Source organism: Lynx rufus, unplaced genomic scaffold (genome assembly GCF_022079265.1).
Source record: "Lynx rufus isolate CCGP_SWC_20201006 ecotype Redwood Valley unplaced genomic scaffold, mLynRuf1.p SCAF_24, whole genome shotgun sequence".
In the NCBI taxonomy this organism is placed as follows: Eukaryota; Metazoa; Chordata; class Mammalia; order Carnivora; family Felidae; genus Lynx; species Lynx rufus.
The window spans coordinates 18,080,510-18,092,709 of NW_025814839.1; the positions used below are offsets into that span (position 1 = coordinate 18,080,510).

The 12,200-nt window shown below is 46.1% G+C and overlaps 1 protein-coding gene across 4 annotated transcripts in view; it reads left to right on the forward strand.

Annotated features, from left to right (window-relative positions):
• The window catches only part of THOC5 (THO complex subunit 5), a 31,517-nt gene extending 19,917 nt beyond the window's left edge, over positions 1-11,600 (forward strand). For all 4 annotated transcript variants that reach the window (XM_047088299.1, XM_047088297.1, XM_047088296.1 and 1 more), the window contains exons 13-20: positions 1,843-1,944; positions 2,515-2,611; positions 3,205-3,319; positions 4,606-4,709; positions 4,844-4,931; positions 7,756-7,871; positions 8,539-8,729; positions 11,396-11,600. In XM_047088299.1, the coding sequence (XP_046944255.1) occupies positions 1,843-1,944; positions 2,515-2,611; positions 3,205-3,319; positions 4,606-4,709; positions 4,844-4,931; positions 7,756-7,871; positions 8,539-8,729; positions 11,396-11,459 (877 nt within the window). In that variant the 3' untranslated portion in view covers positions 11,460-11,600. The remainder of the gene's footprint in view (positions 1-1,842; positions 1,945-2,514; positions 2,612-3,204; positions 3,320-4,605; positions 4,710-4,843; positions 4,932-7,755; positions 7,872-8,538; positions 8,730-11,395) is intronic.
• The last annotated feature ends 600 nt before the right edge of the window (positions 11,601-12,200 follow it).

The following is a 12,200-nucleotide window of genomic DNA, read 5'->3' on the forward strand; positions in this document are numbered from 1 at the left end:
CTTAGTGTTTTTTGTTAGTTGTTTTTATAGTTTGGGTTTTGAATCTGGATCTTTATAAGGTCTACATGTTGCAATTGGGTGAAGCTTCTCTCAAGCATCTTTTCATCTGAATGTCCCTGCCATCTGTTTGTCAAAGAGAATGGGTTGTTTGTAGGTTTCCCCAGTCTGGATTTTGATGATTGCATCTTTGCATTAGAATTTAGTGAGTTACTGCCTTCCTGGGTATTTCATGTTAATTATAGTTAGGTTTAGAGGCTTGGTGAGATTCCACTTTGATTTTTTTGCAGGAGGGATGAGGGAGCAGGATGGTATAAATGTTGAGTGCTTCCATCAGGAGGCACAGGCTGTCTCTATTTTTGTGGCGTTAGCAGCACTGATGACTGTTGCCAGGATCTATTAATTCGTTAGGAAATTGATGTTCTTCATACAAACATTTTAACATTTAACCAGCCGTGCTGAATTTTCTTCAAGAAATTATTTTACAGAATTATCTCCATTAGGACATTTTGACTCACTACTAATCAGTTTTTCATTAAGTCATTAAACTATTTTTAATGATTTTCCACTTTTACTTACCAAATTCTTAATCCCTTTTTACCTATTATTATTTTACAACAAAGATTTGACTGAGTAGTTTTTTGTTTTGGTGTTGTGTTTTTATGACTGTATATAATCTCTCCTTTTATGTCCATTATCTTCACCAAATTCGGTTGTCCTGAACCACATATTACAGATGCAAATTTTCAAGATTTGATTCTTTCATTAGGTTTTGTTAATTAGAAACCGTTATTGTGGAGTTTTAGCTGTTCTGTTTATTTTTGTTGACTCCTGATTCATTCTATTTATTAGTAATAGTCACTAAATAATATTGGCCAAACGACTGACAATTCTTATTTCTAGCCAGTTCTCCATGAAAGGCAGTGAGGTGGGGCAGAGAGACTCTGGGAGAGACAGGAAACCAGGAAGAGTCAAAGCTGCCACCGCCCCACTGCTAAATTCTTAAAGTCATGCCTGGGCTCTGAGCAGTAAGATTAGCCCATTCTGCCTGAGTTGCTCCTGATGCCAGACCTGGAAAGATGAAGGAGAACCCCTGCTGGTTGAGAGAAAGACTGAGCCTTGTCCTTTGTGATCAGATTACTCCATTATCCTCTTCCTCTCCCCTCTCCATCCCTTCTCCACTTGTCAGCGTTTAATTACAGGCTGTGCCCTAACCATTCCAGATGGGTGGCGGTGATGCTGTCTCTCTGCTTCTAGCCCTGGGTCACCTTGTGTCCAGCGCATGTGATAATGTCTTTTCCTCGGAACATAAAGGGGACCTTTTCTGTGAGTGGCATGAGATTTGGTCAAAGTGAGATAGACACACCATTAAAGCTGTTTACTTGCTCTTTGGGGGTAGAAAGGAATCTCTTCTGCTGTTAGGAAAATTGTGATTATTTTATCTCCAGTGTCACAGAGCTTTGCTCCCCTGAAGGTAAGGCCTTGGTCACCATATACCTCTCTTAAAGGGATAGGGTTTTCAAAAAATTTAGTGTGTAGGAGTACTACTGTCTTGGATCAGACAGTGCAAATCCCTACTCCAGCACTTATTAGTAGTGTGATCTTAGACAAGCCATATCTTTCAAAGCCTGAATTTCTTCTCTGTAAAATGGAAATGGTCATACCTCATAGAGTGTGAGATCTGGTGACCTCAAGTATAAAGAGTTATGGTCTGTCCTCCCTCCACTGTCCTGGCCCACAGGAAGCATTCAGTAAATGGGTGGCATTACTATCCCCAGATGCCCAAGTCTGCCTCAAGGCAAGGCATTGGCCAGTGTTTTCACTGCGGTCTTATCCCTTTTCCAGTGACTTGCTGTCTCCTGACTCAGTCCTGAGCTGTTTGTATCCAGGGGATCATGGAAAGAAGACTCCGAATCCAGCCAATCAGTATCAGTTTGATAAAGTTGGGTGAGTCAGCAGTGTTTCCTCCTTTCCCAGTCTCTTTGCTTTGGAGTTTCTCTGGCAGCACAAGCCCAGCATTAAAGACCTGTTAGGGTCAGAGGCCTATCAGGGGGCAAGGGAGACCCTGGAGCTTGAGGGAGTGCTATGTCAAAAGAAGGGAACACAAGGGGCAAATGAAGGTCATGGAATAGTGAGGAAGGGTGGAAGGATCAAACTTGGAGGACATGATAAGAACACATGAGAGGATAACATGGTTTAACATTCAATTCTCTGAGGATTAAAAACCTGAAAAATATTTTATAAATTGGTGGACTGGTGAAGAAATCAAAGGCATTGACTTTATATTGAGACTTGAGACTTGCTTATGAGCTGGGCGGGGAGAGAAAAGGGAACATGGGAGAGGTGAAATTCACAGTAGGAAGGTGATGAAGTTTAGAGACTTTGCTGGCAGCCGGACTGTGAGTGTGGCCTAGCCTGTGAGACCATCCATTTCAGGGACATGGGAGGAAGGCTGTGTCCTGGGACCACTGCAGAAAGGACTTATAAAATCATTTTATGCTGTGTTCTTTTCTGCAGCATCCTGACTTTGAGAGACTACGTACTTGACCTAGGTCACCCCTATTTGTGGGTACAGAAGCTAGGTGGCCTCCACTTCCCCAAAGAGCAGCCCCAGGTGTGTACACTGTGGATCCAGTCTCCTTGGCTAAGGATCTCTACTTCCTCACCCCCCAGACAGACTCCAGAAAGGCTTTGGATGGCCTTTGAGGGCTTTGAAGTATCAGAATGCTTTTCCTTGGGGCTATGGTCTGTCCTCCCTCCACTCAGGATACTAAAAATGTCTGAGGCCCACAAATGTGTAGGTACCTTTGGTTCTCCCTGAGCCTGGTAGCCCTCGAGATGAAAGTAACTTGAGTCCTTGCTCTGGGTGCTACATGACTCCAGGCTCCACTGCCCCTCAGTCTGGTGTACAAAGGTGCCAAAAATGAGGCATCACCAGAACCCCAAGGGATCTGGCATCTGGCACCTTAGCAGAAACCTTCCTTTCTCAGGAGCTGGCCAGGCCTCTTGAGATTCCAGCATCCTGTATTCCTACTGGAACTCAGCATCTGGCCTGTCACAGCAGGTGAACCCTGCCATTCCCATAAGGTGCCCACCTCAGGGTGTGTGTGGTCCTGGCTGCCATTGGCAAGGAGGGCCTAGGAGAGGCAATGCCTGGAGACAACAAGGACAGGGGGCACTCAGGGTGCTTCTCGCTGTCGTCTACAGCACACGGTGATTGCTGACCACTCGCTGAGCGCCAGCCACATGGAGACCACCATGAAACTGCTGAAGACCAGGGTTCAATCCCGCCTGGCCCTCCACAAACAGTTTGCATCCCTGGGTAAGCTGATGTGTGGCTGTGGCTTAAGGCCTATTTGGACAACACAGGGACAAAGATGACTTAGTCCTTCACTCAGGTTTCTTAAATCCTGATGACACTGCCTGGCTCTTGCTGAGCAGAGGTGTTGGCAGGACCTCTGGGGAGAGCTACAGGTCCATCCAGGCAGGGATCTTAGCTCCCCTCAGGACTATCAGGGCTGTCCCAGCTCACAAAAGAGACCCAAAGCCTCCTGGGTGGTCCAGGTTAGTGGACTGGTCAGGAACAACTTACTATAGGTTAGCGCATGTCAGATTTGGGTGTACATTCCAACAGATACTTAGTAGAAATCCATTCATGCTTTGTAGAGCTTACATTTAGCTTATTTGATACAGCTATCCAGGGATCCACCCCCTCATACCTCCCTTGAGACCCACTGAGCTAACATCCTCCAGGGTGAGGATGAACCCCAGTGTTATTCATAAGCTCCCAGGTGATTCTGAGCCATTGAGCTAACGAGCCATTGACCAAGGTGGTGGCCATATCGGTGTTCCTTTTCGTTTACTCATTCAGTAAATACTTGTTGAGGACTTACCATGTATAAGGCACTTGAGGGGAAGTGAGGGTTGAGATCTTTCTGACTGAAAAGAATCACTGTCAGGAAAGGCATTAGGTTTCCAGGACCCATCTGGAGTCGTTACCCATCTGGGGCAGTTCTTGTATTCCACATGGACCCTGATCCCTGCAGGGCAGCACTGTTTGTGGGTTTCTTCCCCATCACCATTGCTAAAGTTGTTTTGTCTCAAGGTTGGATGATTGTCATCCTAGACAGCATTTACTGTGTTGGCATATTTGTGGATTGAAACACCAGCAGGAATTTGCCCTGGAGCAGTTCTCTAATTCTTCTCCCTTAGAGAAACTGACACAGAACACTTCAGTCATTTTCTCCATCAAGGTCAGCTGTGAGAAAACAGCCCTCTTGGCTATTTGATCTAATTAACAGTCACTGCTGCAGAGGCACCATCACTGGTTCTGGCTGCCAGGGGGTTTTTGTTTTGCTGGCCATCATTTGCATTAAAGATAAAGCACCATGAATGCTGGTGCTAGGTCCAGCCACAAGCACATAGCAGGGGTGAAGGTCAGGTTGGTGTGCCTGGATTCCTAGCACATGTTGTTGACCAGGGCACCTACTGAATGCTTCATGTATCTGGAGAGCTGGCAGGGCCACCTGAGCCCTCCAGATGATCCTAGTTACCCAGCTGTGGCATCTGATTTCTACCTGTAATACCACCTGACTTGCTCTCTTTTAGAACATGGCATTGTACCAGTTACCAGTGATTGCCAGTACCTCTTTCCTGCAAAGGTTGTCTCCCGCCTGGTCAAGTGGGTGACAATTGCCCATGAGGATTACATGGTAAGTGAAGGAGTGACACGTCACCCTTGCTGTCCCAAAGACCCATATCATCTTTCAGCTCCTGCCCTTCCCCTAGAAGGGCAAGGGATTTGACTGGAGGATCCAGGAATTCCCTCCTCTGTGGTGACTTTTAGGAGCTGCATTTCACCAAGGACATTGTGGAGGCAGGACTGGCTGAGGACACCAATCTTTACTACATGGCACTCGTGGAAAGGGGCACAGGTAATTGCTCTTCTGATCACAGTGGTAGGCCGGGGAGCTAATAAGAATAAAACATTCCTGAAGGTTGCCCAAAGAAAGCAAAAGATCCTAGAATCTTGCTGGGGTGACTTAGCAAATAGTAGTAATGATTGTAAGAGCCACCATTCAGTGAGGACTTATTCTATAACACAGCCACATACATGTTTTATCTCATTTAATCCTCATGACTGGGAGTGGTAATGCAAGTACCCCCTGCTTTCCTAAAATTTGCATTCCACCACTTTGCTTTTGCACAAAACCTACATTAGTGCTGTTTTTGCTAACTGAAAGAAAGGAGGATGTTCACCTTTGCAAGAAAAACCATTACTGTACTAATGTAGGTCTTGTGTAAAAGTAAAGTGGCATTAATGCTCGAAAAGTTAAGTGGGCGATGCTCCTCTCCTTATGCCATTTTGACTTACGGAAGGTTTCATAGGAACACTGTACTTTTGGATAGCAGGGGAAACCCGTATTCCCATTTTTTATTTTTTTTTTCAACGTTTATTTATTTTTTTGGGACAGAGAGAGACAGAGCATGAACGGGGGAGGGGCAGAGAGAGAGGGAGACACAGAATCGGAAACAGGCTCCAGGCTCCGAGCCATCAGCCCAGAGCCCGACGCGGGGCTCGAACTCACGGAGCGCGAGATCGTGACCTGGCTGAAGTCGGACGCTTAACCGACTGCGCCACCCAGGCGCCCCTCGTATTCCCATTTTATAGGTGAGGAAATTGAGGCTTTGTCACAAATGCGATCTGAGCCTGAGCACTTAGCCCTTTGCTTTACTGTTCTCTAAAAGCAGATACCTGTTCTTCCTCCTCTTCACAGAAGGGCCAACAAACCACTCTCAGTTTGTGAAGTGCAGGGTAGTAGGACCTTCCTCCCTGTCTGCTGTTCTGTACTCACTTTGGAGGCATCAAAAGCTGTGATTCCTCACGGCTGTCCTGGAGTCTAATTTGCCACGGCTTTCTGTGGAGCCACCTGGGTGCTGCCTGTGGAGCTGTTTTCTAGCTCCTGCCTCGGCAAACCTGCCGCTGCCCACGGAATCTGACCCCTGGGGCTCAGTGCTGTAGCTGCAGAGCTCAGAGGGTTGGTTGTCTGTGGGTCTAAGTGCGAGAAATACAAGGAAAGGTTGCACTCTGTGATATTAGAGTTTCTCTACCTTGGTTTCTTGCCTTTTGTATGTTTTAAAAATATCCTGAGTAAATTAAGTATTTTAGATACTATTGAGGTCCCCAGGGCACTTCATGCTTTCATTCTCTCCCTCAACAATTGGTGACTCCTATTTGGAATTTGTACATTTGCTTCCCATCCTTTTCACTTTCAAAAATCACTTTTGTCTCATCCCTAAATAACACAGAATACTGTTTTGAAAAAGCACAAATATGTAGTCCAAGAAATTTATAAAGCCCCAAGAGGGGGAAGTCACTAGAAGACATCACTCTGCTTCATGGTTGACCAGATGAAAGCTTATGTAGGTAGTAAGTGTTCTAGATCCATAACAGAGTGAATGTGATAACTAAAATTTTCATAAGATGCATTGCAGAATTTGAAAATTTAAGAGTGAAATTTAAATAAGTGCGCAGCAATTACAGAAAAATATTTTCTCCGTAGGATGACGTTCACTTTTACCACCAATGCGCTGTGTATGTGTGTGTGTGTGTGTGTATGTATACGTATACATATACATACGTATACACATACACACTCACATGTATGCATATACACATATACACACAGAGATACATGAATAATCCTTTATTTTACAACAGATCAGTTTGAAAATTTTACATAGTATGGGTTAAAAGCAAAACTTAACTGAATAGAGATAAATCCAGAAATATATGCCAACTGTTAGGACAGAAGCAATACAGCAGAGAAAGGACTCACTTTTTAATAAATGTGGTCGCAGCTGTCAGGGAAGAATTGTCTTAACCTCCACTCTCTTGTCCTCTGTTATTTGAATTACTGGTGTGTCATAGTTCTTTTTCCCCCCCATAAATAATGAGAAAGGAATGGCATATCTAGCGCATTCGTGGTAAAAGTGAATGTCATCCTATGGAGAAAAGCAAAGGCTGCCGCCAGAGAAAAAATGAATATGTTAAAAAATACAACTGTTTCCTGTAAGGACTATGAACACAGCTTTGATATCAGACAGTTGTAGTTGAACTCAGCACTGCTGCTTTGCAACTGTTTGATCTTAAGGAAGTGTCTATGAGAGCCTCAGTTTCTTTATAGGTAAAATGGAGATGATAATAACGGTACCCATCTCATACAGTCATTGGTAGGTTGAAATAAACCTGAAGTAAAATGTATATAAAGGGCTTAGCACAGTACTTGGAATACAGTAAGTACTCCGTAAATGTTGGGTATTAAAAAGTTTCACATAACAAAATACATAAAAAGAAAAGAAACAATAGAGAAAATATGTTGATGTAACAGCTAATACACAATATTGTTAGAAAAAAACAGTAAGCCTTCATGTGGGAAAATCCTTAACTTGTGGGCAAAGAAAGAAATGCCAGTTAAACTTCTGTCAAAGGAGCAAATATAACACTTGGGCAGACCCAGTGTGGACCAGACCCTGGAGAGTCCACACACCTCTGCATCCTTAGAGGGACCAGAGTCACAGGACTTCACATTCTGCAGCCTGGCAATTCTACTTCAGAGATTATAGAACAAAAACAAAAGACCAGAATGTTCTGTGCAGTACTCGGATTAATGTAAGACAAAGATCCAACGGGGAGGGTCCGTGGCTGGCAAGCTGGGTCTCAGAACTGATTTTTCCTCCTTCCCCCTCCCTTCCCAGCCAAACTCCAAGCTGCTGTGGTGCTGAACCCTGGCTACTCCTCCATCCCACCCATTTTCCAGCTGTGTCTGAACTGGAAAGGAGAGAAAACCAATAGCAACGATGACAACATTCGGGTAAGGCTCTGATGGGGGGTAACGGGAGGAGTGGGGAGAGCCTCCTTGGTGAGATGGGAGGTGGCAGAACCTACTGCAGCTGAAAGCTTGCCCACTGGCGTGATCCTAGGGACAGAGGGACCTGCCAGGATTTGTAGAATTTGCTGGAGTCTGTGTGGTATAGTAGAAGAAAAAGCCTAGACCCATCTTAACAACTTAACCTAGTTTGGGGTCACTCCATTTTAAAATGGAGATAATATAAATACTTGCTTTGAAAAGTAGTTGTCTTGGGCTTCTGTAGAATTGTGAATAAACTCGGGAGCACAGACATGGTGGGATGAGATGGTGTATAAGATCATTGCAGCTATTAATTATTAATTTATTCTGTTGATTTGATGCTGTAGTGGTCTTCTGGCCGTGGATCATGCTTTTAACCCTAATACTTTCTGACTTAGATCTTATCTTGAGATTTCTTCTTTACATGCCTTCATCTTTTTGGCTGTGCACGTATTGGGCGGGAAAAGTTATGGGTCAGAATCAGGAAGACCCTGTTGTCCTGAGGACAAGCCCGTCTTGCCTGAGATGGTGTGACCCAGCTCCTGCAGAGACCCGGCTGTGGTTCTTGTGGAGCTGCCAGACCCACTCAGTCTGAAGGTAGTACTAGGTTCCTGGCTCTCCCACTCCTTAGGCCATGGAGAGCGAGGTCAACGTGTGCTACAAGGAGCTCTGTGGCCCCCGACCCAGCCATCAGCTCTTGACCAACCAGCTGCAGCGCCTATGTGTGCTGCTGGATGTCTACCTGGAGACGGAGAGCCACGACGACAGCGTGGAGGGGCCCAAGGAATTTCCCCAGGAGAAGATGTGTCTGCGGCTTTTCAGGTGAGGGGAGGGGTGGGAGCGCTGGGGCTCTGGGTGCCTTCAGCCCTGCCTCTCTCAGGGATTTGGGGCAGAGATCAAAGCCTGGCATGGAGGGCGTGTGTGTTCCCAGGTGTGCTTGTCTGTGTTCACAGTGGAAATTAAAATTCCATAGCTGGATTTTCTGGAGAGAGCTTGCTCCCTCCTTCCTGAAACTTTCCCTGCAGCCCACTTCTACCATCCTGGCCCAGTTGTTCTTCACGAGCACCCCCTGAAGGTGGGCCACCCACTAAGTGAGCAGCACCAGACCACAGACCAAGAAGATGTAGCTGGACTTCCTGTGCTTTTTCTGGAAAACAACAGGGTTTGCTTTTCTCTGTCCAAATAAGCTTTTTAAACTACATATAGCCCCAGCAGTCCCAGGGTATGCCCTACTCTTCCTGGGGTGCTCACAAGTCTGCCACAACCACAGCTTTAGGCAGTGGGGTATCGTGGAAGGAACCAGCTCTGAAATACCATAAACATAAGTGCAAATCTCTGCTTTGTTCCTCACCAGCTGTGTGACCTTGGCAGAGTCACTTTAGCTCTGGGCCTATTTCCTAAAGGCTGAAGTGGAAGTATACAGTCTGGCTCATGAGGAATTAGAGATAAATTATGTCAGCTATGAGAATGATTCCTGGCACAGACGGGGGCTCACAAAATGCTGTTAGGTCCTGACATCTTGGTGTTTAGCCTGTCTGTGCTCATGGCACTTCTAGCCAATGTTCCATTTCACTTTTGTCAGGTCCTTTCTCTCCCTTCCATCCCCCTAACTCATGTTCTTGTTCTTAAAAGAGTCAGTTTCAAAACTCCAGAGTCCACACTATTCAGGTATCCTCTCCCTTTTGAGCAAGCAGCTGGGGAGAAATGGTGTCTGGGAGAGGGGAAGGGCACATCCCCCCATTCCCTGTCGGTCTAAAAGTGCCTTAACTGCCCGTCACCTTCTCTCAGATAGCCAGTGCCAGCCCCTGGAAGCTGTGCCAGCATCCTCCCGCCTCCATCTGGCACTTCCACCTGGCCTGGTTCTTCATGTTACCTGGTAATAACCAGTTCCAGCCCCCAAGTGGCTGCTGGGAGGCGGAGCAGTGACTAGGTGTTGGTGGCTTCTAGGACTTGCTCTCCCTGGTGGGTCTGTGTGAGAACTCAGTTCTTCCCACCTTCTCAGTCTGCTGTAACACATTTTCAGGGTGGAAGCTCTCACACGGTCGGTGTTTATTTTCTATTATCTAATGGTTCTCAAAGGATCTGTTTCCTGAAGTGCTTTTGTGTCACCCAGGCTGAGCTCCTGTGTCAGGGCACGCTGGGAAGGTACTCCTTTGGCTACTCAGATCCAATTAACTCCGTGATTGGTGAGATGTGAGTTTCTTGGCCTGGAGTCCAGCTGACCACTGGGATCAGGCCAAGGGGCTGGGCTGCAAAGCGCTGGCCTGGCAGCAGGGGCCCGAGGTCTGGTCCTGCCTGTGGCTGGCTACTTTCAGCCTGTGGGTTCTCCATTAGCCACATGCCTAGACTCATCCAGGTGACTCTGTGCCCCTCTGGTGTTGGGAGGTATCTGTCATTGTGGTTATGAGCAAGGGCTTCAGGGCCAGAAAGATGTAGGTTCAAGTAGCAGCTCCTTCCTGTGTGGGGAGGTCTACATGTAACCCCGTGAGCTTCAGGTTCCTCATCGGTAAAACAGCATCTCAGGTATTGATGATACCTGATTGATGATTGAGATACCAACCTCAGGTATTGTTGGGAGGATGAAATTAAACCAGATGTAGCTTGTAAAGTGCCGAATATGATGTACGCAGAGTAAGCCCTCACGTAAATAAGTGGTTGCATTAGTGTTGGAATAAAAATCTTCTTTCTCCTCATCTCTACCATCACATAGACACACACCCCTCCTTCAGACCGGGATCTGGGATCCTTTCTAGTTACCAGTGAATATCAGTCATAGGCAGACAAACAAAAGAGGCCCTGTAGCTGGACATCACTCACTGGAGTTGTGCAGCTTGGGGGCCCTGTGTGTTTGGCCTGGGGGCCCAGGATTATAGCCAAAGCACCTTAGCTTTGTAGCACTGGGGGCTTTGGCCATGGCTGTCAGTCGGCCTCTGGCCAGTAGGCTTTGGTGTCAGACCTGGTTTTGAATTTGGGCTGTGTACTTTCTGACCATAAAATCTCAGGCATTTTACCTTCCCGAGCCTGTTTCTTCATCTGTAAAACCTATAAAATGGTGGAAACAGCACCGGAGAGTATTGAGTATAAAGCACATAGCTCTTTGCAGGCACTTAGTGCAGATTCTTTTCACTCCCAGACTCCTGCCTACATGGGACTCTCCTTGCAAAGGAGGATTTTAAGGTTTTCTCCTTTATTTTTCTTATTACAGAAATAAAATACGTTTCTTGTTAAACATGCAGACAATAACAAGTAGTTCTGTAAAAATACTAAAAAGTGAGGGTACCCAAGCCCTGTGCCTGTTGTCAGTGTGGGTCCTTCCAGGTTTGTGTTCATGCATTTGCAGGCATTTATGTTTTACAGTCTGTGTTTCTCACAGTGTTCCTTTTCCCCCCAACAGCTGCATAGTTTTCCCTTGCGTGGATGAATTATAATTTATTTTTTCAGCCCAGAGGGTATGGTGTTAACTGATCTCCCATCTCCTGTTTCTCTAGGGGTCCCAGCAGGATGAAGCCATTTAAATATAACCACCCTCAAGGATTCTTCAGCCATCGCTGACCTCCCACTCAGCCTGCTGTTTCTCCCTAGGCCCTAAGTGCTGTGCCTCTGCTTTCTGTTCTGGCCCACACGTGGCTCTTGATATTCTCCAAAGACAGATTTTTTTATTTCTAGCCTATTAAAGTGTCACTTGACCAAGTAGACTTTGTCTTGTGGTTCCCTGGGATGGAGGGAGGCAGGTTTGCAGTCTGGAAGGGCAGTTGGGGGCCATGGCATGGTGTGAAAGAGCTTTCACGCCTACGCTTACCCTAGGTGGCCAAGAAAAGCAGAGTGCAGAAGATTCTGGTTCTATCAAAGCATGCTGCCCTCTTGTCCCCACTCACCTTTCTTGTTCCTGCTTTGGCCAATTATCTTGTTTGTTACTCCAGGTCCCTGCTCTTAGGAGGTGGCTGGGGAAGGCCAAGTCAGCATAGCACAAAAAGCAAAAGCTCTTTTCTCCCTCCACTAACTTTGTCAGTGCCTCCAATAGCCATTCTCTCCGTTGCATGTTATAAACATGTGAAAGTATAGCACACATAGAAGACCAATACAAGGAATAATTGTACATGTTGCCAGATTTCCTGAAGTTGATGAAGATGGTGTTGGGGAGCCTCATGCAGAGCTATCATCTAGTGAGGCTCTGGCAGAGTGAGACCGGGTGACATCTGAGGAGAATATTCATGATGCTGACATGATAGGTGCCTCAAGAAATAACAGCTTGACTCTCAAAGAATTAAGAGAAGTCCTAGGGAAATAGGTAAA